General features: G+C 39.6%; 1 protein-coding gene across 4 annotated transcripts; it reads left to right on the forward strand.

Annotated features, from left to right (window-relative positions):
• Positions 1-675: 675 nt before the first annotated feature.
• SUPV3L1 (Suv3 like RNA helicase) lies at positions 676-27,707 on the forward strand. 4 transcript variants are annotated; one of them, XM_072823389.1, is made up of 15 exons: positions 676-1,044; positions 8,223-8,300; positions 8,697-8,804; positions 10,004-10,118; positions 11,268-11,436; positions 13,046-13,157; positions 15,974-16,051; positions 17,127-17,218; positions 18,800-18,980; positions 19,803-19,896; positions 20,834-21,053; positions 22,466-22,546; positions 22,920-23,096; positions 26,209-26,357; positions 27,225-27,707. In XM_072823389.1, exons 1-15 carry the CDS (start codon positions 768-770, stop codon positions 27,658-27,660), a joined length of 2,367 nt encoding a protein of 788 aa, XP_072679490.1. In that variant the 5' UTR covers positions 676-767; the 3' UTR covers positions 27,661-27,707. The 4 variants fall into 4 exon arrangements, with proteins under 4 accessions (XP_072679490.1, XP_072679491.1, XP_072679493.1 ...); XM_072823390.1 differs by lacking the exon at positions 676-1,044 and adding an exon at positions 1,566-1,584; XM_072823392.1 differs by lacking the exons at positions 676-1,044; positions 8,223-8,300; positions 8,697-8,804; ... (1 more) ...; positions 11,268-11,436; positions 13,046-13,157 and adding an exon at positions 13,436-13,509.

A 27,707-nucleotide genomic window follows, 5' to 3' on the forward strand; every position in this document is an offset into this window, starting at 1 on the left:
TTAACACGTTGCAACCTTCTATCACACATTATTCAACTTATGCAAATGAAACTGACCTTGGGCTGGGATACGGAGGGCTTAGTTTTGCTACGCTGTTGTGACACCTCGGCTGCTTGGACGATACACACAAACTGCTCCCATCATAAAAACAGGTGTCACGCGAGGGATCACCTAAGAACTCGCAGGAGAAAAACTCCTTAGCAACGCTTCAAAAGGCCGGATCAAGTCATGTTCTCTAACGCTACTCTAACCAGAAAACGCAAGCTAGGAACCCAGTAAGCCGGAGAAAGGCTCTGCAGCGTGAGGGTCGGCGGGCCGCGCTGGTGCCCGCCGCACGCACACCCGCCACCCCGCCAGCCCGGCCCGCACCGCGCACCCGGCTGCCCACGTGCTTCTGGGCTCGCGCTCTCTTACAGGCCTGGTTCGCGTCACGTGACACGGCTCGCAGGCCCCTCCCGGGACCTGTGACATCTTCGATGGTGCCTGATTATTTTCTTTTCTTTGGAGAAAGCTGACCCAATCAATAATGAAAAAGATGAACGAGAACAAGAACTTCTATTCTATGCTTTTTTATTTCTAAGCTCTTCCTCTTCTTTATGAACGATCTCGCGACAGTACCTTTTCTATTTATCGATCGGGCTTTATCCTGGGCAGCTCCCCGGCTCGGTCTGGGTCTTTCTGGACAGGAGGCGCTGGCGGGGCACGTCATTGTCCACCGCCAAGGTCTCGGCGGCTCCCTCCAGCCTCCTTTAGGGCCCGTGGCCTCGATGTCCTTCCCCAGGTGTGCCCTGTTGTGGGCTCGGCTCCCGGCGGGGCGCCGGGTGGGCCACCGGGCCGCCGCCTGCTCTGCTCTTCGCGCCCGCGTTGAACCCCTTCCTGGGGCTCTAGGGCGCGTGTCTGCCGTAGCCTCCGCCTCCTCCTCTTCTGCCTCAGGAGGCTCCAAAGCCCCGAACACGTCCTTGTTCGTACCGCTGACTGTGAAACCTCAGGGCCCCAGCGCGGATGGCGACGTCGGGGCTGAGCTCACCCGCCCTCTGGATAAGAGTGAGTGCGGGGCCCGGCGGGGGGCGTGGCCGCGAGGAAGCTGCACCACCTTCCCTTGGAGCCCGCGGGTCCCCTCGCGCGTTGCCGTCGTGCCTGCCCGTGTCTGCCTGCCGCGCTGGTTCGTGAGCCCCCCGAGGCTTGGGACTGCGTCTTGTTTATCCTTTCACGCGCTGCCCCAGGAGTGGTCTTTTTCCCTTTCACGCCTTCCTTTCTGAGTCGTCTAAATCCTCATCTGATGCGACGATTCACTTTTCTTGCGTCGTTAGGTGGACGACCGCTTTTTTCTAGAATCCTTCTTTGCTCCTCCTCCGCTGCCCAGAACTATTGCCCCTGAAAGGGGCAAGGGAATGGTCAGTGAAAAGCCGGAGGAGGATTTCTTTCGGGATTCCTTGTCATTACTGGCATCTCCGCATCCCGGCACCGTTAGGCTCTATGGTAGTTGCCAAGAGGAACCAGCCTCAGGCCCAGATCCTTTACGTTCCAGAAACTTAACAGTCTCGCGGGGAGGAAGGATGTATGGATAACCAACTGTAATACAAGGTAGAACATGGGAAGGGGTTCCTCGGCAAAGGTGGGATCCTTGATCATCCAGGTCTCCAGAGAGAGAGAGAGGAATCGCTCAGTATCAGCCAACCGGCAGCAACTAACTTTGGATGGGCTTGACAGCGAGGGTGCAAATGGTCTCAAGGGGAATTTCAGATTATAGGATTGTACCTTTTCGGTTTCTGGATGATTAGGGAGGCAAGGGATCCTCTGACCAAATGAAGCCCTGGGAGGGTGAGGGAATGGTGTAGCTTGGCAGGGCACTAGCTCTCCAGGAGCTGTCTTCAGGCAGTTCAGGTCAACAAGCAACACGGGTGACTCCTGTTGTAACTTAAAAATACAGAACTACAGGGACGCCTGGGTGGCTCAGTGGTTGAGCATCTTTCTTTGGCTCAGGTCGTCATCCTGGTCCCTGCATGGAGCCTGCTTCTCCCTTCGCCTGTGTCTCTGCCTCTCTCTCTCTGTTTCTCATGAATGAATAAATAAAATCTTAAAAAATACATGTAGAACTGCAGCATACTATGGGCTAAATCTTGTTTTGGGGTCCACCACTTTCACTGGAAAATGTGGTGGAATTCAGTATGTGTTATTCTTTAACCAGCTCTTTAATGACTGTGTTAGGCAAGCCATTTCACTTAACTTGGAGTTGAAATCTATATTATTTTGATGATTTAAATAATGTGATTATTGGTATTATTTATTTTAAAGTGGCAAAAAGTACGTAAGAAAACTTACCATCTTAATTTTTAGTATACAGGTCAGTAGCCATTAAGTGTATTCACATTGTTGTGAAACAGATCTCTAGAACTTTTTCATCTTGCAAAACTGAAAACCTAAACCCATTAAACAACAGTTTCCTCATTCTTTATTATTTTAAGGCATAGTAATTTGTGTGAGATAATTTGCCTTATTTATTATACTTAAATATACAAAGTTCTATATTTTGTGCAGTTATTCCAGTTTACCTCAAGGTGTAGATGCACCTAGTAAGATAGAACGAAGATCTAAAAAAAAAAAAGATAGAATGAAGATCTAGATTGTCAGCACCAGGGTTTCTTCTGGTGAAGAATGCTTAGATATCTCATTGAGTCCATTGTGCTGGAGGATTTTTCGTTTCCTTTGGCTGGGATTGGTCCAGATGTTGAATTTACTGGAATTCAGCGTTGCAAGGGGGGCTGCAGAGAACAGTGAGTTACTACAATCCTATATAGCCACATGGTTAAGATAACAGATTTTCACATAGAGATTGAGTTAAGCTTCCACCTCCCAGTCTCTGGGCTTGTTCTCAGTTCAAAAAGCGTACTATATTCTGTGTCACTCTGCTTTTCTTATTCTGCATTCTCTCCTTTCTCCTCAAGTCAGTATTTCCCTCATCTTTGTCTCTAGCCTGGACTCCTCTCAGCACTTCTTTAGCTGCCTACCAGGTATTTCCACTTAGATTTATTATGTACACCGGACCTTCATATGTCCAAGAGAACTTACCTTCCCCTCAACATGCTCTTTCTCCAGGTACCTAGTGGTCTAGGGGTGCCTGGCTGGTTCAGTCGGAAGAGCGTGTAACTTCATCTCTGGTCGTGGGCTTGGGCCCCACATTGGGTGTAGAGATTACTTAAGTAAATAAAACTTTTTTTTATTTTTTATTTTTATTCATGAGAGACACAGAGAGAGAGAGAGAGAGAGAGAGAGAGAGGCAGAGACACCGGCAGAGGGAGAAGCAGGCTCCATACCGGGAGCCTGATGTGGGACTTGATCCCGGGTCTCCAACATCACGCCCTGGGCGGAAGGCAGGCACTTAAACCGCTGAGCCACCCAGGGATCCCGTAAATAAAACTTAAAAACAAAAAAAACCCCTTGTAGTTTTGGTTCTTCCCATTCCTCACCTGCTACATCAGTGCATTAGAAAGTCCAGTTGACTGGTGCTGTTGATTCTACTTCCCAAGTATTCAGTAAGTATCGAATTAATTCACTCACCTCGTTCTCTGCTGCAACTAATCTAGCCTAAAGCACCAGCTTCCATCTTTTGACCAGACTGTTGAAATAGTTCTTATGTGTCTCCTAGAACACCTTCATCATTCCATTCCATTCTCTTTTTTTTTTTTTCTTTAAGATTTTATTTATTTATTCATGAGAGAGAGGCAGAGACATAGACGGGGAAGCAGGCTACTGTGGGACTCGATCCCAGGACCCGGGATCATGACCTGAGCCAAAGGCAGACGCTCAACCACCAAGCCACACAGGCGCCCATCTCCATTCCATTCTCTACCTGAAGTCAGAATGTTCTTTATTTTTTTATTTTTTTTAATTTTTTTTTAAATTTTTATTTATTTATGATAGTCACAGAGAGAGAGAGAGAGAGGCAGAGACACAGGCAGAGGGAGAAGCAGGCTCCATGCACCGGGAGCCCGATGTGGGATTCGATCCCGGGTCTCCAGGATCGCGCCCTGGGCCAAAGGCAGGCGCCAAACCGCTGTGCCACCCAGGGATCCCCCAGAATGTTCTTTAAAAAGATCGAAACTTGTTGCTCCCCTGCAAAAAATTGTTTAATGTTTTTCATTGTTCCCAGTTTAAAAGGGTCCTTAATCACTAATATGGGTTGTAAGGCCCTACTTGGTCTGCCCTGGTACCTCTCCAGCTTCATTGCATGCTGCCCACCATGTTTCAGTCATATTGATGAAATCTGCACTTAGGCTCCAGGCCTTTTACACATTCTATTTCCTCTGCCTAGAATACCCCTGTGTAAATTTTTTTTCTTTAAGCAGTGGCTAATATTGAGTGTTTGCTAGAGACAGGTACCATTGTAAGCACATGACTCAGTTTTTCTAATAACCCTTATATGGTGGACAGTGTCTTTACCTCCAATAAAAACTGATCTGTATGTTTACTATGTGCCAAACATTGTTTTAGTCACACAGGAGGTGCTGAATAGCTACTTGTCTATATTTTCATGTTGATTATAACAGATTTAGTCATGTGGATGTCGATTGACTGACTTTAGGTAGAAAGATGGTGCATATTTGTGATAGTCATACGGCACTTAAATTATTGGCCTGATTTACAAGTTACTTACCTTTTCTCCATTGGCCTGATTTATCACTTACCTACCTTTCTCCATTTCCTAGTTGGTAACATTGGCATAATATTTTCTCTGCTTACATCTCTGGATTGTGATCATCAGGACATGTTTAGCAAAGCACTTTGAAAAATGTAAGGGGATGAAAAAATATAGACTAATATTTGTACTAAACATTTGCTGTTTGAAAAATGGAATTAAAAGTTGAATTGTCACCCTGCAGGAGGAATCTGATGTGTAGAAACTGGGAAAACTATTCCCCTAGAGGCCTAGATAATCTACCCAACCTATAAATAGGTTGATGTGAGGATTTAATAAAATAATGTATTTTTAGGTTAGTGTATCAACAAGGCTTTTTCCCTTAGCTTTTTTTCTTTAGGCTATATGTTGACTAACTGGAATTTAAATAAAAAGTTGGAAAGGAAAAAAAAGTTTTCAGCATGAGTTCTGACCACTACTAGAAACAATATTCTAGTACATCTTCATATTCAATGACTGGGGTAGTAATACTAGTTGTAATATTAGAGGGATAGGAACTAAATGCCACCACTAAGTGGTTTGATACAGTCTCTTCAGGATTGATGTTGCCTTTCCTTTGTGGATCCTAGAGATCTTCTAACTTTTATCACTTCCCTCCACCTGCATTTCCACTGTGGCTTTGGCCTTTCCAATTCTGTTATGCAGAGAGGTTGAGTTGTATACTTTTCCATCTGCTTCTCCAGCCCTCAAGTGAGCTCGTAGTTTTGATGTACTGAGGTGGGATTCTCATTAATTATGGATGTGTACAGTGAAACGAGTGAACTAAAACATCTTAACAAAATGGGTAAAGCATATGGTTTAAGCAACCCCAATTGGTAGTGGGTAATTTGTTCTTTATCATGATGTAAAGTGGACTATTATTTTTGTGTAACCCTCAGGTAAGGTAGATTCACATTTTAGAAGAGAACCTGTCCTGATGGGCTGTCTGGAATGTTTTGTTTTCTTTAGAAAGAAAATGTAATCATTTAAAACAATGTAGCTGTCTTAGAGTTTATAGCATAGCCCGCCTCTTAATTTTAGCAAATGTAGTTGAGTCCCAACATAGCCACATTGAATCCTAGGCTCCCGTTGCAGGAAGCTAGAAGACCGCTATTACCTGGTGAAAAGTTGTAGTGACTGAGTCATTTCTACTGTGGCTGAAATCCAGAGGGTGTCTCCTTTAATCACTGTTAATTTTAATGAGAAGTAATTATGACCAAAAATCAGGTCATTCTGTTAAGAATAGTGAAACTGTTAGAGCTTAATTTTTATGAAAAACAAAACTTATGTTTTCATATACTTTTGTAAATTAAAAAGAAAATTAGTGCTATTTCCATTAATGTTTTTTGCAGTTTTCTTTTCCAAAAATTGGTAGTGGATTTGGAACATCCTTTTAGGTAAAATTAAGTGTTGATACAGAGATTTTTGTGTAGGTAATATTAATTTTTTACAACAGCTTTAAAAAATAACATATGCCATAAAATTAATCCATTTAAAGGTGCAGTGGTATGTTTGCAGGATTGTATGACTGTCACCATAGTCTAATTTTAGAACATTTTCATCACCCCAAAAAGAAATCTCATTCCCAGTAGTAGTCACTCTACATTCCTGTAGTCCTACTCCACTTCACCCAGACCATGGCAACTGTTAATTCACATTGTTTCTTTTTTTTCTTAAGATATTATTTATTTATTCATGAGAGACAGAGAGAGAGAGAGGCAGAGACACAGGCAGAGGGAGAAGCAGGCTCCATGCAGGGAGCCCAACGTGGGACTTGATCTCGGGTCTCCAGGATCAGGCCCAGGGCCGAAAGCGGTGCTAAACCGCTGAGCCACCCGGGCTGCCCTCACATTCTGTTTCTTTCTTTCTTTCCTTTTTTTTTTTTTTTTTTTTAAGATTTTATTTATTTATTCACGAGAGACACACAGAGAGAGAGGCAGAGGCAGAGACACAGCCAGAGGGAAAAGCAGGTTCCACGCAGGGAGCCTGACGTGGGACTCAATCCTGGTCTCCAGGATCACGCCCTGGGCCGAAGGCGGTGCTGAACCGCTGGGCCACCGGGGCTGCCCATATTCTGTTTCTATTAGGATATTTCATATAAATAATATCATACAGTAGTATGGTCCTTCTTGACTAGCATCCTTCACTTAGCACGAGAAACCTTATGCTTGAATAAAGTGTCCTGAGTAAAGTTTCCTTAAGTATCTTGATTTCTTGCCTAACACTGGAGGGTTAGTTGTAGAAAATGGGTTAATTCTAAACAAATGTGATGTCTTCAGTTTATATCGAGTCTATAGGTCTGCAGAATTTCCCCAAGCAGTTGCATGTGCTTTTTTTCCAATCTTTTGTCACTGATTTTTCCACTATTGATGGAACGAGACCATTGCCCCCATTGGTATAAAGTAACATACCCAGAAATAGCAGGATAGCTGCCTGTGATAGGTAATATATATGTATATATGTGTATAATTCACATTTCATTGTGGGTAAATCTAGTGCCTAAGCCACTGATTTAAAAATTTTTCATTATGTAAAACAAATTTTCATTAGTGGGATGCTTTTTTCAGGCTTAATTTCTTCAGTACGTATAATGTGTATTGTCACTACATGAAGATGTGGTTGGTACTTTTGCAGGACGTAGAAACACAGGCCACTTGGCCTTTCTGTGTTTCATAGGCAAAGACTATATCCTCCATTTTGGCTTGCTTTCCCAGAAATATGGTGTGTGTGGCTGGATCATTAGAATGTTTATCTCTGTGGAATAATGCAGTAGTATTTAACATGTACGATGTTGATAAAATTGCAGCTTGATTGATTAAAATGTTTTCAGTTATGAAATTATTGATTCATACTGGTGTATTATTTCAGCGGCCATCTAACTTACCCTCCCCTCCAGTACCCCTCCCCTCCTCTATCATCACCCTTGGAATACAGCCTTCTAAGCCTTGCTTGAGTACTTAGAGTGACAAGGAGCTGACACTTCTTTGAGACAGCCCCTTTTCACTGTTCTGTTAGAAGTTCTTATATAAATTTCACTGAAATCTGCATTCCTCACTTCCCACTATTATGCCATCTAGAACAAAATAAGTATAATCTATTCTTAAAATCATCTTTTTCAAACTAAAGATCATCCCCAATCTCTTTAGTCATTTGCATAAAAGCACGATGATCTGGTCCTTATGGTACTGGTTCTTTCTAGATAACCTTTTAATTGCTCACTCTGAGGTGTTTAGAACGGTTGTAAGTAAATGAAACTGAATATGGTCATCTAAGAGTGGCCTGATGAAGGCTAAGGATGATATCTAATCCTCTGACACCTTGCTTATCCCTCTGCAGTATAACAGAAACATTCTTTTATTTGACTTTATAGTTTTTCTAGACACTCCAGTGCACTATCAAACCATAAAGAGCTTCTGATCGACCTAAACCTTTGAGTACTTGCAACACTTCATAGATTGGTGCCTTGAGTGTTAGGACTCAGGTTTCTTTTGCTCTTTCAGCATTTCTCCATCTGGAAAAACCAATGTTAAGCAAATCTTTCTTTCAGATGAAGTAAAGAAGATCTTAGACAAGTTTTACAAGAGGAAAGAAATTCAGAAGCTGGGTGCTGATTATGGACTTGATGGTAAGGCTAATGGCATTTCCATTAGAGACATTTTATTATTTCTTAGATTAGAGCTTTGTCAGCCTTGTGTGAGACCTAGTGTGCCGGGGAAACAAGTACATACATGTTGTCTGGAGGAGGTCTCTGACTTTTGCTTCGGTCTTGGAAGGAATTTGGCAGGGTATACCTGGTGAGCCAGACACATGGCAAAGGAGGTGTGTATTCACCTTTCCTTCATGTTGCACTAGGATTTCACTGTAGGATTTCATAATAAGCCAGTTATAGGTCCAAAAAAAAAAAAGAAAAAAAGAAAGAAAGAAAAAGAAGAAAGGACACTATGATGAGTTAGGTTTCTCACACTTTTAAATGAGAAATGAAAATTAAGCCCTACCTATTTTGGTTTTGTGTTTCCCGCAGCTCGTCTCTTCCATCAAGCTTTCATCAGCTTTAGAAATTATATCATGCAGTCTCATTCTCTGGATGTGGATATTCACATCATTTTGAATGATATTTGCTTCAGTGCAGGTAAGTGTGTAGAGACTTTTAAAAATCTCTTTTGAAATGTGTTGAGTATCCTTTGTATTTCTTCCCATGCTTCATGTTTATTTTTCCAATCAGAGCTTGTCTCTTGTAGAATGGGCCCTGTTAACACCTTCTGTAAACAATTCTGTGCTTTCATGGGAGGCCTCCTAAGTCGTTTTGCTTCATTTTTATTTTTTTAAGGTTTTGTATATTCATAAATAAAAAGACACACAGAGAGAGGCAGAGACATAGGCAGAGGGAGAAGCAGGCTCCCTGCGGGGAGTCTGATGTGGAACTTTTTCCTGGGACCCTGGGATCACACCCTGGGCCAAAGGCAGACATTCAACCACTGAGCCACCCAGGCGTCCCTAGGTCGTTTTGCTTTAATAGTGGGTCCCTGTACTAGTTATTAAATCAGCCATCCATCTTAGACTGGAGAGAGCCTGGGACCTTATGCTCTTTACTGTGTGTTTGCTGGGCCACAGTGACATGGACTCACACAGAAGATAGAATTGATCCATGATGGATTCCATCTGTTATTGCTACTGACTTTTTTGCTCCCTCATATCAGGATAGAGTTTTTGCTATAAGAGAAAAAAACATGTAAGAACATCATTGTTGTGTTCCCATCAGCAGGTTGGCTTTAGTTATATTTTTTTTATTTTTTAAAAGATTTTGTTTATTCAGAGAGACAGAGAGAGAGAGAGGCAGAGACACAGGCAGAGGGAGAAGCAGGCTCCCCACAGGAAGCCCCACGTGGGACTCGATCCCGGGTCTCCAGGATCACGCTCTAGGCCGCAGGCGGCGCCAAACCGCTGCACCACTGGGGCTGCCCTAGTTATATTTTTTAAATGTAAAGTGTTAGCACCTGCATTTCTCTTAAGTAACCATGGGTTTTCTTGTTAATGTGTATTTCCAGGTTCTTTATTTTCACCAATGCTGATCTTTACCTGTTTATATTAGAGGAGTAGAATGTGATAGTTGACAGCCAATTTGCTGTTTTGCTAGAAAACATAAGTGAAATTAGGAAGAAAACATAAGACAAAGCAGGATCTGAGAAAAGGATAGAGTTCCTTGCTCTAGAGTTTTTCTTTTTATTCTGGCAATGTCCCTTTGACTAGCTCGCTAAGAAGGAAGTTTCACTAAGCCTGGATATGATAACATGTAGGTTGCACATGTTAATGCAGTATTTTATTTTTCAGCTCATGTGGATGATTTATTTCCATTTTTCTTGAGACATGCGAAACAGATATTTCCTGTGTTGGAATGTAAGGATGACCTACGTAAAATCAGTGACTTAAGAATACCACCTAACTGGTTAGTTTCTTTACTTGTGAATTTGAAATAGTCTCTAATCTTGGGAAGTTTAGCGATCACTACATTTTTTTTTATTGTAGGCTGGATAATTATAAGGAGTCTAGGAGTTGTTATCTTTAGAAAAACGGGCAATTAACTCAGGTGTCTCCATTTGATTCTGATCAAGTTAGGCTGTAGGTTTTATTAGGACAAATCTATACTTAAGGTGTTGGCCCTGCAATTTAAATGTGGCCTCTCTAGTGTCAGCTGAATTCCTTGATGTTAATGAGCTCTCACCACTATCGCCACTGTGGCTGGAACTCCAACATCTAGTGCTTTGTTGCCTCTTTGAGACTTCCTGCTCAAACCATTAGCAAGCTGTTCTTTGCTAGGCCCTGTACAATGTTCAGTCCAGCCCTTGGTACTGGTTCTTCTATGCCTCACATAGACTTCAAGGCACCCCCTCCACTGAACCTTTTCTTCTCTTCCACACTTTGACCTTCAAATTCCACCTGCTTTAGTGTCTCTGAATTTGATCTCTGCTGCTCACCTCATTGAGACTGTCATACTTTTCTTGGTTCCACTTTCCTGTGCCCTCCTGGAGTGCAGTAGGGCTCATCTCAAGTGTTCCTTTGTTTCAGGGCTTGTAGTCCTACACTGCCTGTTGTTTATGCCCCCAAGCAGCTGTGGCAGCATGTATTTTGTCCAGTTTTGTACTTCTCTGTGGTGGGAGGGCAAGTCCCGAACCATTCATCATGGCCAGAAACAGAAGAGTCAGTTATTACATTATATATATTGAAATTCAGAAGCCTAGAAATATTTACTTACAGGGTCTTGTATTTAGAGTTGTGGAAGTGATGTCAACATATCTGTGGAGCTGATGGCAGTTTAAATTTAAGTAACTCTTGAAGAGAAGGGACTTGTACAATGGCAAAAATATCAAAGAAATTGATTTGCATTTAAATTTGTCTGTCTTCTAGTTAGTAAATGCCAGTCTTGGAAAACAGTCATTATTTTAGTGTGGATCTGAAACTCGTCATTTAATTTAGTTTTCCAAAGATCCTGTTCTGTGAATATTAACAGGATGTTTCATTGAAATCATTTTCAGTTGATGTTTTGCCAGGATGGATTTTGAGGTTAATGGGAATAAACTGTTTACTTATGTTTTAGGTACCCAGAAGCCAGAGCTATACAGCGGAAGATAATATTCCATTCAGGCCCCACAAACAGTGGCAAGACTTACCATGCAATCCAGAAATACTTGTCAGCAAAATCTGGAGTGTATTGTGGCCCTTTAAAATTACTGGCACATGAGATCTTCGAAAAGAGTAATGCTGCTGTCAGTATATTACCAAATATTTGCTCTTTTTCTTGTTAGTTTGAGAGGGCTGAGCAGGGTGAATGTGGGAGGTGGGAAAGGGCACATGTAGTAATTTACCACTAACAAAAGTTGCCATAGTTCATTGTACTTCGTAAGATACACCGTTATTTTATGTACAACTGAGAAAGAAAAACATACTGCTAACTGAACTCTGACCTGCCATCAATTGTTAAGATATAATCTATTTCAGAGATACTAAAATGAGAAAAAAAATGTGTATTAGAATAAATGGGATACAGTATCACGGAATATTTCACAAATACAGAGGAATGTGGAGAATTACATGCAAGTAGCCTGAGCCCATGCAATAACCCAAACCTGAATTACATGCAGATAACCTGAATTGGATTCTAACATTTCACCATACTTCTTGTTTTATTTATATTTTTAAGAAATAAAATATTGATATAGTTGACACTTCTTCTCTTCTGAGGCCCTCCTTTGCTTTCTTTGAGTTAACCTACTCTGTTATGATATTTATCTATTTTTCAATTAAGACCTCTGATCTGTTAACTAAAACTAATGATAAAGACTGAAGCCACCTGTTGAGATGTGCAAAGGACTGAATGCCCTGTTGTCTGAGGCATCATTTCACTAAACGGGCCACATTCTGGTTCATTGTTTTATTATGACTTTGTAATGTGAGATGAATAGGTTTGGGAAGATAATTTTTATTCTCTGTTTTTTGTTCTGAATAATTTGCATACATTATGCCTCCTTATCTATAAGTAAGAATGTATTTCCTCAGAACAAAGACTTTCTTTTATGTAACCACATGGTATTTCTCTAAGGCAGAGTATTTAATATTGACAATACTATTATTTAATCCACAATCTATATTTAAATTTTTGCCAGTTGTCAATAACACCATCACCACTGTTCCAACCCCCTAGGATTCTGTCCACAGTCTCAACACTGCATTTCATTATCATGTCTCTAGTTTCCATTAATCTTGGATGATTCTTCAGGAATCTTTTTGTCCTTTATAACCTTTACATTGGGAAGACTACCAGTTATTTGTGTTGTAAACTGTCACTTAATTTGGATATGTCATATTTTCTCATGATTAGTTTCAGGCCTTTAGGGTAACAGGCTGTCCCAGATTGCCTGGACTTTCCCACATTTAGCACCAAAAGCCTGACTGAGGAACCCCTCAGTCCTGGCCAAACTATTATACCATAGTATTAATGTTGTTCTTTCTCAAGGAATTCTATTAAGAGGTCTTTATGTTCTTAAATATTATTTATAATATTTTCTTGAATATAGAAACAATCCATGTTCATTTTATCTTAATAAACCAAAATAGTACGGAAACCTACAAAATTAAAAAGTGAAACTGCTATAATTTCTCATGTTTTGTTACTCAAGAATTTAGCTGATTTGAGATGTTTCCAAGTTTGTGTAAGTTACGTAAGACAGCTGCTTTTATTTTTTGTAAACATTTTCTATACAGGATTAGGAATAATTTTGATGGTAATGGTGAGAATACTCTATTAAACACCTAAAACTTCTTTTTGCTATTATTTTAAAGGTGGTAATAACTCCAGATTTCTTTTTGTCATCCTAGGGTGTTCCATGTGACTTGGTAACAGGTGAAGAACGTGTGACCGTAGGACCAGATGGGAAACAGGCAGCCCATGTTGCTTGTACAGTTGAGATGTGCAGTGTTACAACTCCTTGTATGTACATGCCATTTATTTAATTTTTACTTTATTTAAATTCAGTTTGCCAACATGTAACGTACGTGCCATTTAAAACACTTTATGATTTAGTAATTTTCTATTCTAAAATACAGATGAACATATGAGATATGTTTTTTATTGTAAAAAAATTTTTTAATTGAGATGAACAGGACAACAAGTACTCAGTACTCACCACTGCTGATAAATGCCAAACTCGCTATGGTGTTTGCTTTTGAATGTTCCTTTCCCTTTTTCTTTTCAAGGAACTAAAACGTTAACAAGTATGATGTTTCCTTGTACCACTCCTCAACTCAATTCCTCTTTTGATCCAACTGCTATCAAGTATTTGGTACATATCTTTCCTTTTTTTATATCACTGATACATATTACCTGTCAGTACTGTAGACCGTGTATTTTATTTATCTATTTACTTATTTTAAAGACCTTTAAAAAAAGATTTATTTGATAGAGTGTGAGCAGAGGAAGAGGGGAAACAGGCTCCCTGCCTGACAGGGGCAGAGTGGAGGGGGCGCGGCTCAATCTCAGTACCCTAAAATCATGACCTGAGCTGAAGTCAGGAGTTCCAAATGCTTAACTGACTGAGCCACCCAGGTGCCCCAAGAATTTATTTTTAATTGGGTGGCTCAGTTGGTTAAGCATCTGCCTTTGGCTCAGATCATGATTCCAGGGTCCTGGGATGAAGCCCGAGGTCAGGTTCCACGCTCACCAGGAGGGGTCTGTTCCTCCCTCTGCCCTCCCCCACCCGCTTGTGCTCTCTCTCAAGTAAATAAATAAAACCTTAAAAAAATAAAGTGCATTTATTATTTACTAATCTCTGTACCCAATGGGCTTGAACTCACAACCCTAAGATCAGGAGTCGTGTGCTTTTCTGACTGAGCCAGCTTGGCAACCCCTAGACTGTGTATTTTAAAACATTGATGTGGGGCACCTACGTGGCTCATTGGTTGGGCTTCAGCTTTCGGCTCCGGTTGTGATCTCGGGGTCCTTGTTTCGAGCCCTGCGTTGGGTTCCCTGGTGGTGGAGCAGTCTGTGGGCTGTCTGCTTTTCCCTCCCTCTGCCCTTCTCCCATGCTTGTGCTCTCTCTCAAATAAATAAATAAAACAGTGACCTGTTTATCATATCGTATTATTGTTCCATAACTTGCTTTTTCTACATAGCGTGTTTCTAGATCTAGTCTTGTTATACATGTATTGTGTATATCTTAAATATATATATCAAGTTTATTCATTTAAACTTCTGACTAAAATTCCATTTTATGACTAAAATTATTCATTCCCTACTAAAGAATATTTAGGTTTAAAGTTTTTCACTATTACATATCGCACTGCAATGAATTTCTATTTAAATAGTTTTGAAAATATTTTAAATAAAAATTAACTTTTCCTTACCAGCAAGCAATCATATCTTCATTATAGAAAATATAAAAATAAATGCAAAGAGAAGGAAAAAACCCATAGCCTCCTAGTCCTACCCATCCAGAATCAACAAGTGTTAACCCTGTGGTGTGTATTTTCCAGATTTCTTCTACGTTTGTGTTTGTATTGTGTATGCATATACTTATGTGTGCATTATGGGTGTGTATGTTTAAATAGATAGGGATTATACATTATGCACTTTGGTTAGCTTTTTTCATTTTAATAATCAACTTTCTGAGTAAATGGATAGTTTTTTAAAAATGAGTTCATTATAAAAGTAACACATTGTACAAATTTAGATAGCGCAGATGTTTATAAATCAAAATTCCCTCTTCCCCTCTTTTTCTAATCTTGTCTTTATGTACCCAGTTGCAATAATGTTCTTATGTTTGTTCAGGATAAAATGAACTTTCTTTTGTTTCCTAATTGTTATAGTGGGCATGTTAATTTTTTTTAAGTGTGATCTTCTCAACTCTTTGGTATTTGAGGAAGTAAAGTAAAATATAATTTATATGACTTAAGAAGAAAATTATATGGTTGAAAGCATTTTGGCATTAGAAAAAAAATGAGGTATTAATTTTTGCCAGTTATGAGCTTGAAACCCCTAAGAATGAGCAAAGCTAGAGCTTAGGGAATTACACTTTCTGTTGCACTTTCTGCTCCTGGCACCCCTCTGGGTTCCTGTGATAGAGAAGTTTCATTTATTGCAGGGCTGTCTACTCTTGTTCCTGGAAGCATAATTTCTTCTTCTTCTTCTTCTTTTTTTTTTTTTACGTCTCTGTGAGTGAGGTTTTTTTTTTTTTTTTTTTTTAATTTATTTTAGAGAGGGAGAGAGCGTGAGCATGTGTGTGAGCAAGAGGAGGGACAAAAGAAGAGAGAGAGAATCTCAAGCAGACTCCCCACTAAGCCTGAACCCGATGTGGGGTTCAGTCCCACCACACCAAGCTAAAATCAAGAGTCAGATGCTCAAGTGACTGAACCTGTGCCTGGGTGTGTTAGTTCTTATTAAGCAGATTCTCTAGGCTGCCTCTGAGATTGCAGAAAATAGGACAAATGAATCTACTAGGTGCTAGGTGGCCTGGGTTTGAATTTCATATTTTTAGATCGTACACTGCAGATGCTCTGTAACGTTGGGCCAGTGACTTGTCTTCTCTGGGTCTCAGTTTATTCTGTAAAATGGCTAGATGATGATACTCATCACATAGGTTTGTTGTAAAGATTAAATGAGTTACAGTGTAAAGCATTTAGAACAAGCCTGCCAGAAAAGAAGTGCTTAATGAATGACAATGGTGATGATGAAAGCTTGAGTTCTGGTGCTATAATTTGTTCATAACTATTTAAGTAGACTGAATTGCTCATGATAACTTCTTATTGTAGATGAAGTGGCCGTGATTGACGAAATTCAAATGATTAAAGATCCAGCCAGAGGATGGGCCTGGACCAGAGCACTTCTAGGTTAGTGGTCTTAATGCTAAGATCTATGCTTTTTGACATGTGCATGGAGTTTCATTCCTCTGTTTGACATTACCAAATAGAGTCACTAGGATCCTCTCTTTTTGATACAAATCAGATAAAAAAGTTAGCCTGGTGGGAGTTCTTATCCTAAATATTATTTTAATAATGAGAAGTCCAATTTTCTTACTATAAAGTTAGCATAACCAGTTAAAGTTAAAATGTTTCAATCTTGCTATCTTTACAAACCAGGATTGACAGTGGTGTTTCTTGGCAGTCTTTCTCCTCATGCATATAGTGTTTTGTGAATGTATTATTTTGTATTTTGCTTTTCTTCAGTTCTCTTGTTTCATACTTTTTTTCATATCACATACATATTAATGCTGTATGTTCTCCACTAAAGAGCTGTACTATTTTTTCCCATAGAGTTAACATTTTTTTCTATTACCGATAGAACTACAGTAAAAATTTTTGTGGCCATAGCTTTTTATTTAGTTTGTTTCTTTAGGATAGGCTTCTGGAATTGGAGTTCTTGAGATACATGGACATGAACGAATGTTTCCACTGCTTGATATTAGAGTGAATTTTTGATCATTGTGTTGTAGGGCAGGTGCTTTCAAATTTAAAAACAAGTAGCTGAATTCTTTCATCAAACAAAGCATATACATTAAAGTTTATAAGATGAGAGTGGATCTGCTCAGTGGTTAGGAGCTTGGAGTTTCTTTTACCCTCCAGTCCTTAACCTCTGAGGTACCTCAGTGATTTCCTGGAGCCTACTTTGAAAAACACAAGTACAAGATTCATTGCTAACCATCAGAATACCAGGTTTTGGTCCTGGGTGGTTTCACCCTCTAATAGACTCAAAACCTTGGACCAAAGCAGTTTAAAAGCTTTGAGATTTATAAAAATAGAGATAATCTTTGCCCACCAAAAGATGTTTTGAGGTTTGCATCACAGAGATAATATTGATGAAAACACTTGGTAAAGTCATAAAGCAAACTTAAAGTATTTTTGCTACATAAGGTGTTACATATTTAATTTCATATCTTTAAAAAACTACCGATTTTGCATTTAACAGGACTTTGTGCTGAAGAAGTTCATTTGTGTGGAGAATCTGCTGCTATTGACCTGGTTACTGAGCTTATGTACACGACTGGGGAAGAAGTGGAGGTACTAGATTATATGTTTTGTTCTCAAGGTGGCACAGCAAATAGCCTAGAGTACCCCAGCAGTGGCTTCTTAGGTTCCAAATAGTGGCAAAATCAGAACTTAACTAAAAAGAAAGCTTCATTTCCTCACAATTGACTAGATCATACATACTTGATTGAATCTCATGATCTGAAATCCTGACAGAATGGCCCCATCCCTTAAGCCTTCCAAAAATACAAGAGACTCTCTTCATCTTCTTTTGACAAAACCTTTTGGAGTTTGAGCAGATCTCTTTAGAATTAAGTCAGGAATGTTGGAAGTTTGAAGCTTAGCAAAAGTTCATGGTTTTCAGAGCTTCAGATGTCAGGTATTAGGGCCTTTGATCTACATCTAATTGCTAGAGATAGTTTATATCCCTTTCTCAAATTCATAGAGTAGGAAAGTAACGAGTTTCTTTTTAATCCTAGTTTTTTTTTTATTACTATAGTTCTTGAATAAGATGAGGAAATATTTAAAAATTGGTCCATTAGGGATCCCTGGGTGGCGCAGCGGTTTGGCACCTGCCTTTGGCCCTGGGCGCAATCATGGAGACCCAGGATCGAATCCCACGTCGGGCTCCCGGTGCATGGAGCCTGCTTCTCCCTCTGCCTGTGTCTCTGCCTCTCTCTCTGTGACTATCATAAATAAATTTTAAAAAAAATTAAAAAAAAAAAAATTGGTCCATTAGTTTTGTGTTCAGCTTTCAGGGAGAGGCTGGAATGTAGTGGAAGAAATTCTGCGTTCTAGGGTTTGCTGTTAACAGCTTTGCATTCTTAGGCAAATTATGGAAGATTAAAACTGAAAGAATCTTCATCAGACCTGGTCTTTATATGGGCTCTATTTACTTTTTCATAAAATGGGAATAATAGCTAATAACCATTATGATGTTACCAAATTGCCATGAAACTTGAATATATATGAAAGTACTTTAAAAATTTGTGAAGTGCTTTATGGCATCTTATTAATTTAGAAATACCAATCAGAGGGCAGCCCGGGTGGCTCAAAGTTTAGTGCTGCCTTCAGCCCAGGGCCTGATCCTGGAGACCCGGGATTGAGTCCCACATCAGGCTCCCTTCATGGAGCCTGCTTCTCCCTCTGCCTGTGTCTCTGCCTCTCTCTCTCTCTCTGTGTCTCATGAATAAATAAACAAAATCTTTTTTTTTTTTTATAAAAAAAGAAATACCAATGAGAACTGATGGTAAAATTCATAATATGAAAATAAATGTTTTTCTGTATTTTTCCTTTGAAAAATGTTGGAACCTGTCAGTTTTAGCTACTTTTGATTGCCTTGCAAGGTTTTTTGTTTTGTTTTGTTTTGTTTTTAATTTTATTTATTTATTTGGCAGAGAGGGAGAGGGAGAAGCAGACTCCCAGCTGAGCAGAGTCCAGTGTGGGGCTCAGTCCTTCAATCCCAGGATACTGGGATCATGACCTGAGCCAATGGCAGCCTCTTAACCGACTAAGCCACCCAGGCACCCGGCTTTGCAAGTTTTTCACTTAGTTATTAGTCACAAGAAGTTGAGTTAGGTGTCTTTAATTTACAATGTCATGTCTTTATTATAGGTTCGAAACTATAAGAGGCTTACCCCCATTTCCGTGCTGGATCATGCACTCGAATCATTAGATAACCTTCGGCCTGGGGACTGCATTGTCTGTTTTAACAAGAATGATATTTATTCTGTGAGTCGACAGATTGAAATTCGAGGATTGGAATCAGCTGTTATATATGGCAGTCTCCCACCTGGTAATTATTGGCTTTCATCATAACAGTGATGGGATATGGGAATATAAAGGGATATGAAGTCTCTAATTTTTGCATTTATGCTGAGCTATGTATAGAAAGCACAGTAAAAGATATTAAGTTGTTTGCACAATCATTTGCTATGGGTCATATAAAATTTCCCTGGTTTGTTTTGGTGGGAATAGAGTTTTTAAATTATTCATAGCTCTTGCTGCTGTTGTTGGACTGTATTTTAAATGTTGAGTTGATGATTTTCTTACAGAAATGTCATTAAAGAGGTGCCAAGGTGGCTTAGTTGGGTAGGCATCTGACTCTTGATTTTGGCTCAGGTCATGATTTCAGGGTTATGAGATTGAGCCCCATATTGGGCTCTGAGGTGGGCCTGGAGCCTCCCTATGCCCTTTTTGGCTTGTGCTCTCTGTCTCTCTCTAAAAACCAAACCAAACAAAAACATTCAAATGTGAAATATGAGCTTGGTAATTGGGAAGTTGTAGTCCTGAAGTCTCTTTTCTGTAAGAGAGAGAGTGTGTGTGAGTGCAAGTGGGATGAGAGGGGCAGAGGGAGGAGGGGCGGGGGAGAGAGAGAATTCCAAGCCGACTCTATGCTCACCCAACGTGGGGTTTGTTCTCATGACCCTGAGATCATGACCTGCGCTGAAGCCAAGAATTGGTTATTTATAGCTGACTGAAAAACCCGGGTGCACAGAAACAATGAGTTTTATTTATAAAAATAGAGAGTAGAAGGTGAGGAGTTCCAAGATATACTTAGTGTGATGTGGTAAAAGATTTAAAACACTGAACCTAACATAAACTGTTCTTATTTTAGGGACCAAACTTGCTCAAGCAAAAAAGTTTAATGATCCTGATGATCCTTGTAAAATCCTGGTTGCTACAGATGCAATTGGCATGGGACTTAATTTGTAAGTAATTTGTTTTTAATGATCATGGATATTCAATGGGTTGGATGGCAATTAAACATTTTCTAATTGGCATTAGAGTGACCAAGTACTTAGGTTTAGGACAGTGGGTATTATAATACAGATCTGAGATTTATCTTGCCTTCATCTCTTGAGAGAATAAAAAGAAAGTATCACATAGCACTAGGAGTTTTGAGTGATACTCCCTACCACTAACCTATTATATTATCTCACTATATTTTCAGTTTTTCAGCAAGTGTGTGAATGAATGCCCATTAGGAATGTGGGGCTAGCCATTGGCTCTAGGAATAACAGTATTATGCCTAAATATTCCTCTCTGGGTAATCAAAGCAATTATACCTTTATGAATCAAAGAACTACTCAAAGCTGTTAATAGCAGCCAAATTCTTTTGTTTTGTTTTTAAAGAGAGAGTATGTGAGAGGGGAGAGGTAGAGGGAGAAGGAGAGGGAATCTCCAGCAGACTTCTTGCTGATCACAGAGCCCACCATGAGGCTCCATCTCACAACCTTGAGATCATGATTGGAACTGAAATCAAGAGTCTGACACTTAACCCACTGAGCTACCCAGGGATAACAGCCAACTTTTAAAAGCAGCCTGAGAGTACTTTATGTAGTTTACTTGTTTAAAAAAAAGATTTTCAGTACCTTATTGGAGGATAATTTACATATTCCACAGTTTATCCCTTATAAATGTACAGCTTAATGATATTTAGTAAATTTACGTGTTTGTTAAAAAAAATACTTTTTAATGGGAAGGAAAAGAATTACTGACAAAACTCTTTTCCTTATTCTGTAAACAGTGATTGTAAGATTGTAAGCAAGCCTAAACTAGAATTGCAGTGAGCATTTCTGCAATGACTCAAATGATGGAGAGTTTTTTATATAGTAGTCTGTGTGAGTGCTTTTATTTCTATTTCAGGAGCATAAGAAGAATTATTTTTTACTCCCTTATAAAACCCACCATCAATGAAAAGGGAGAGAAAGAAATAGAACCGATTACCACTTCTCAGGCCTTGCAGATTGCTGGCAGAGCTGGTAGATTCAGTTCAAAATACAAAGAAGGAGAAGTGACAACAATGAATCGAGAAGACCTCAGTTTATTAAAGGAAATTTTGAAAAGGCCTGTGAATCCTATAAAGGTAAGGTGTAATGTGTTAATTACTTCTCTGTGGAGGACAGTGGTTCCTTCCTTCACCCACCTTCCAAACTATTACTCTGACACCTGGAAACTGAAAAAAGCAAAAGAAAGTTTTGTGTCATGAAAATCACGTCAAGAAAGCCCTACTTTACTGCTTTGGAGAGGCATAGGGACCCCTTCATCAGAGGGAGTGTGCAAGTGAAAGATTCAGACTGAATAAGTTTAGTGAACCTGATTTTCCTTTAGTTCTTTCTATAGTCCTTTTTTTTTTTTTTTCTTTTAAAGATTTTATTTATTCATGAGAGACACACAGAGAGGCATAGACATAGGCAGAGGGAGAAGCAGGCTCCCCTCAGGGAACCCGACATGGGACTTGATCCCAGGACTCTGGGATCATGACCCGAGCCGAAGGCAGACACTCAGCTGCTGAGCCACCTGGGCATCCTCTTTCTATAGTCTAAGCAATGGATGGGGTAGGGGGATATTTACTTCTGGTGGACACACAGTTACATCAAAATGAAGAATTTTGAGAAACTTGAATGTAGAAGAAACTCTTGAGCCAGTAAGGACAAGCTTCAGTTTTGGTTAGTGCAGTTAATGAGGCAGCAGCCTGTATATTTTAAACAAACTGTTACAATTTAAGTTGCTTGGAAAATTCACTTAGAGATTAACGTGGCTCTTCTCACTTTCCAGTGGCACTGGTAAGGGGGATAGAAAGGAGATGATGCAAAGAAACATTTCCTGGGGGAATTCTGTGCTTGAGAGAATTCCTGTAGCTTTTGTGAAGAGTGCAGTTGACAATGACACAGCCCCCACTTTTCTCCTGTGCACCTTATTTCCTGTGCTTATACTCTTCCTCCTCCCATGATCCAGGTCTCACTTCTTTCCTCTATTCATCCTTTGCTCTTTCTCTTTCTCATTCCCTTTCTCCCCCTCACCCTCATATACTTACTGTAGGCATTTATTAATACTGGATTGTCGTTGAAGAGATCACTGGCCTCCAGTTTAGACACTGTCTCTTGTATTTATTTATGTTTGTCAGTTTTATTGCCTTGGCTAAAGTGATTGGGTTTTCCTTGTTTATTTTTGTTGAGTGAAGATAACTGAGACCCCGGAAAGCAGTTTTGGTACTCAGGTCATCGTAGAGTTTAGGAGTACAACTAAGATATATATGAAAGATTGACTAGTGACTCAGTAGGTATAATTGCTTAGTTTTACTAAATCATCTCATCAGCTTTCTTAATTGGTAATAAATGGGAAAGTGATGTTGCATTTTTCTTTTTTATTCAAATTCTTGTCATTTAACTTATTTGGTGAGAACTTAGCCTGAATATAGGACTTTATTTAGAAATAACTTAAGAAAAGTTTTCCTTTAAAAAGAAAAAAAACTCACAGTTCTTTCTTTTACTCAAGGCAGCCGGTCTTCATCCAACTGCTGAACAGATTGAAATGTTTGCCTACCATCTCCCTGATACAACACTTTCTAATCTCATTGTAAGTACAAACTCACTTTTAAATCTCTTCTAACATCTAAAATCTCTTCTAAAAACGTTAATATGTCAGACAATTGCTGGTTAGTGTCCTGGGCATCAGTGGAAAGTCTTGTTTTTGTGACATTGCTGTGTGAAGTTTATCTTGAAAGTGAAAACTTTCTCTCAGAATCTTCTGGGACTTTTGTCCTGAGGAATTTTCTGAGTATTTCAGGTTGGGAAGGCTGTGGGGAAGGTCTTCTAGCTTGTGAAGACAGCAAATTAAGCAGGCCTTACTAGAAAACTGTTAGAGACTTAAAGAGATTGTCTTTTGTAGAGTTGAGTACTCTATTCATGCCCATTTAGGCAGTCCAGTAATACATCTTTTCCCCCTCCAGGATATTTTTGTAGACTTTTCACAAGTTGATGGGCAGTATTTTGTCTGCAATATGGATGATTTTAAATTTTCTGCAGAGTTGATCCAACATATTCCATTAAGTCTACGAGTGAGGTATGTTTTCTGCACAGCTCCTATCAATAAGAAGCAGCCCTTTGTCTGTTCTTCATTGTTACAGGTAAGCCTTTGTCTTTATATTTTGAGTTGTTTCAAGTCTGTGCATTTCCCCAAACAATACTTTGTTATTCAAAGTAAAATAATTGGAGAGTTTTCGGTATGAGATACTATATAAGAACTTAAATATAAAATGGCTCTTTTTTTCCTACAGGGCAATTTTTTGAGGGAAAGGGGAACTGTTGTTTTGTATTTAGGTTTATATGGTAGCCTTTGTGAAGAATCTGAAACAACAACTATAATTTTTTTTTTAAGAAAGTGTGTCTTTGCCTAATGTTATACTTCTTCCTTTTTTTCTTTAAGTGGGGTTTTTTTTTTTAACTGCTTTTTTTTTTTTTTTTTTAAGATTTTACTTATTTATTAATGAATGACACAGAGAGAGAGAGAGAGAGAGAGAGCGCGTGTGGCAGAGACACAGGCAGAGGGAGAAGCAGGCTCCATGCAGGGAGCCCGATGTGGGACTCGATCCAGGGTCTCCAGGATCAGGCCCTGGGCTGAAGGTGGCGCTAAACCACTGAGCCACCCGGGCTGCCCGGGACTGCTTTTTAATATTTGTTTATTTATTTTAACTAGGCTCTATGCCCAATGTGGGATATGAACTCATAACCCTGAGATTAGGAGTCACATATTCTACCAATTGAGTCAGCCAGGTGCCCCGATATACTTCTTTCTTGATGGCAATGGTTACTATTTTTTGGAAAGAGAAGGGTATAGGGGTAACTGTGGCAGTAGTATTCAGTTTTCCTAATTATATGGCACTGAGCCAGAGATTGTGGTTTTAGATGAGTTTGGTGCCAAGCTTCCAGCCCCTTTTCTTTTCATTCATTTGCATAGGGTACAAACCACTGTCTTCTGAGGAACACAAGATACACAAGGGGGATAGGGAAGGGTAGTGGAAGCTGAACCTCCAGCCCCCTGCCATGTCCTCTCACCTCATCGAGCCCTTGCCTCTCTCCTATTGCCTCTGCCTGGGGCACCATCCCACTATACCCCCAGAAGGCCTCCTCTTGAATCTTCCTCAAATTTAGAGTCTCACTACTGTCTTCTCTGTAAAACTCAGCATTCTGCATACTAGCTGGGTTCCTACCAAATCTGTTTCTAAATTTATGTTCTAAATTACTTTAAAATTGCATAAGTAAAAAAAAAAAAATAAAATAAAATAAAATAAAATTGCATAAGTACTACATAAATGCTTTCTCGTTGCACAAAGTTAAAACATTACAGATAAGTTAAATTGGGTTACCACCCCCAATCCCAGTCTGTAACAGAGCTACAGTTAACAGTTTGTCATTGCAGACCTCTTCTGTTGTGTTTGCCTACATATGTGTACATATAGAAATTCTAGTTTTGTTGCATGGGTGTGTTTTCCCATAAATGTTCTAATGAATTATTCTACAACTTGCCTTTTTCTTTTCCCATTAATATGTCTTAGAGTATTCATGTCCAGGTATTTACCTAGATAATGTGTTTCTTAGAGCTGGCATTTATGGGAGAGTTAGGATAAGTTTGAGGTTTATGGAACAAAGTCTCAAATGCTATACATTGACCTAGATGGACCTTCAGTCCATGGCACCCAATCTGTTTATACCATCCTCCAAACAGCTGTTCTAATGAAGCAGAAGCATTTTACTAGGAGTAAGAAGTCTGGAATGGTACAGTCTAACAGTTGCTTATATGTTATGTAACTAGTTATTATGTGAAATGTAGAGATTTTTCCTTTTTCCTTGTCACTATTATTACTGAACTATAAAAGAGCTCAATCTCATTGATGGCCTCTAATGCCCTCCAGGATAGTTGTTTGGAATCAGTGTTCTAGGGAGTTCCTTTGGGGCTGGCTACTGGACAGAGGTATCCGATAGGCATCTCTCCCTTCCCTTCTCTGGGCAGCTCTGTATTTAACTCTTTTATATACTGGGTTTCCCCCAGTATGTGGTAAAAAATATTAAAGACCCTGTCTTTGTAAGAGAAATTGAGTTTGGCTTGTCCTGTTTAGCAGGTTAGTATCATCAGATTTCCAGTCTTCTTGGCTATCCTGTTTGGCATTTATTAAGCTTAGAATGTACGACTGAATTTAATAAAATCATAACATTATTTAACCACAGTTGTTCTAAAACTGCTTTGCCTCTCTGAAGAATTGACCTTGCTTAGGTTAAACATTTAGGGATAATTTTCCCTAATTAAGAAATGAACCATTTGAAATCAGCTTATTTTTGAAGCTAAAGATTTTAAACTTTTGCTCTAGAGGTTTCATATGGTTGTGGTCTGTCTGCTATAGATAGATCATATCTGTTTCATATGGTTGTGGTCTGATGTGTAATAATGCTTAGCATTGTTGGGGACTGGGAGCAGCCTGGTTTTCCAGCCACATTCTCCCAACAGTGTCCTGTGGTTCAAGAAGGAGTTCTGATGGTCTTATGGTATTAAAGAGGAAGCTGAAGCGCAGAGTGGTGGCTTGGCCAAAACAATACAGCTGAGTGAAGAGGTAGTCTCTTTACCAGTTTGATTGACTCATGCCCAACCTTGCACCAAACCGCCTCAAAGAGTTTCTCTAAGATAAGGGAGAACATTAGAAAGATACAGCTCATATTTGTAGTTTAATGAAAGAGTAGAAATGAGAGTCTTCAATGTCTGTCTAGAACTTAGAACATTAAACGTTCATAAAAGTTAACAGACATAGGCTCTGGAAAATTAATTATTTTTTTTTTGTAAAGATTTTATTTATTTATTCATGAGAGACAGAGAGAGGGCAGAGACATAGGCAGAGGGAGAAGCAGGCTTCCTGCAGGGAGCCCGATGTGGGACTTGATCCTGGGATTCCAGGATCACATCCTGGGCCGAAGGCAGGTGCTAAACTGCTGAGCCACCCAGGCGTCCCTGGAAAGTTCATTCTTGTACAACTTCGGATGCACATATTATTGCCCTGGTTTTGGAAAGTGAAGGAAACCCCTATTTTTTCAAAGTATCTTTATAAAGTATTAAAGGTTCTTAAAAAATATAGAAAAGTATAAAGAACTTTATTAAAACATAACAGTTAATGGTTTATTGTGCTTTCTTTTTCTAATCACAGATTTAAGTGAATTTTGAGTTTTTTACCAAACTCTTTTCTTCTCTTTCAGTTTGCCAGGCAGTATAGCAGGAATGAACCGCTGACCTTCTCATGGTTACGCCGATATATTAAATGGCCTTTACTTCCACCTAAGAATATTAAAGACCTCATGGATCTAGAAGCTGTCCATGATGTCTTGGATCTTTACCTATGGCTAAGGTATCAGATTTTTCCTTTATGGACTCTGATTATTCTGAGTAATAGGGGAAATCAAAGGTTTATGAATGAATGAATGATCTTTTGTTCCCTCAAGATAGACATATTTTTGCAGTGTGCTCTATATTATGCTTATTGTCCATTATGGCTGTTGAGCCTTGCTTATATCCATTCTAAAAATGACTTAAGGACTTCTTATGATTCTAGTTAGGATAGGTAGATGAGAAGGTTTACAGATCCTTCCTACATAAATGGTGGTCCCTGGACCAAAAGCATTTGTATCACCTGGAAGCTTGTTAGAACTAGAGAATATCAGGCTCAGCCCAGACTTAATCAGATGCATTGTAACAAGATCCCCAGATGATTTCCTTGTACATTAACATTTGAAAGGTACTGTGCTAGATTAGTGATTGTCTCTCTTTTTTTAAAAAATATTTTATTTATTCATGAGAGACACAGAGAGAAAGAGACAGAGAGGCAGAGACACAGTCAGAGGGAGAAGCAGGCCCCATGCAGGGAGACCGATGTGGGACTTGATCCTGGGACTCCAGGATCACACCCTGGGCCGAAAGCAGGTGCTAAAACTACGGAGCCACCCAGGCGTCCCTAGATCATTGATTCTCAAAGGTAGGGCATGTCCCACCAGGGGAGCATATCGGAATCACTTAAGATACGAGTAATGACCTACCCTCATAATGACAATATTCCTCAGGTGTGCTGGGGCAGAAACAAAGGTTGAGCAAAGGCACTGGACAGAGTTTGCAAAAACAACATGTGGGATCAGTGAGTGTCAAGAAGTAGTTAAGTCATGGAGATAAGTCCAATGACTGATAAGAACTGTTGCTATAACATAATATTTCTCTTTCCCAGCTACCGCTTTATAGATATGTTTCCAGATGCCAACTTTATTCGAGACCTCCAGAAAGAACTAGATGGCATTATCCAAGAAGGTGTACACAACATCACCAAACTGATTAAAATTTCTGAGACACATAAACTGTTGAATTTGGAGAGCTTGTCAGCAGAGAACCAGTCGCGATTGTCAGGAGCTTTAAAGAGCCAGGCTAGACGGATGCGTAGCACCAAAACTTTAGGGAGTAAAGCTACGGAGCCACCTACCTCCAACGCGGAAGAGAAATCTCTTGCTTCCAGATTGGTGCAGCAAGGCCTCCTCACTGCAGACATGTTGAAACAGCTAGAAAAAGAATGGTTGACACAACAAACTGAGCATGGCAAAGAAAAAACAGAGCCTGGAACTCACTCAAAAGGGACGAGAAGAAAGAAGAAGGAGCCTCCTTCAGATTAGTTTTATTTTATTTTTATTTTTGCAAATAAAAGTATTTTAAAACCCTT

Source organism: Canis lupus, chromosome 4, assembly GCF_048164855.1.
Source record: "Canis lupus baileyi chromosome 4, mCanLup2.hap1, whole genome shotgun sequence".
Classification (NCBI taxonomy): domain Eukaryota; kingdom Metazoa; phylum Chordata; class Mammalia; order Carnivora; family Canidae; genus Canis; species Canis lupus.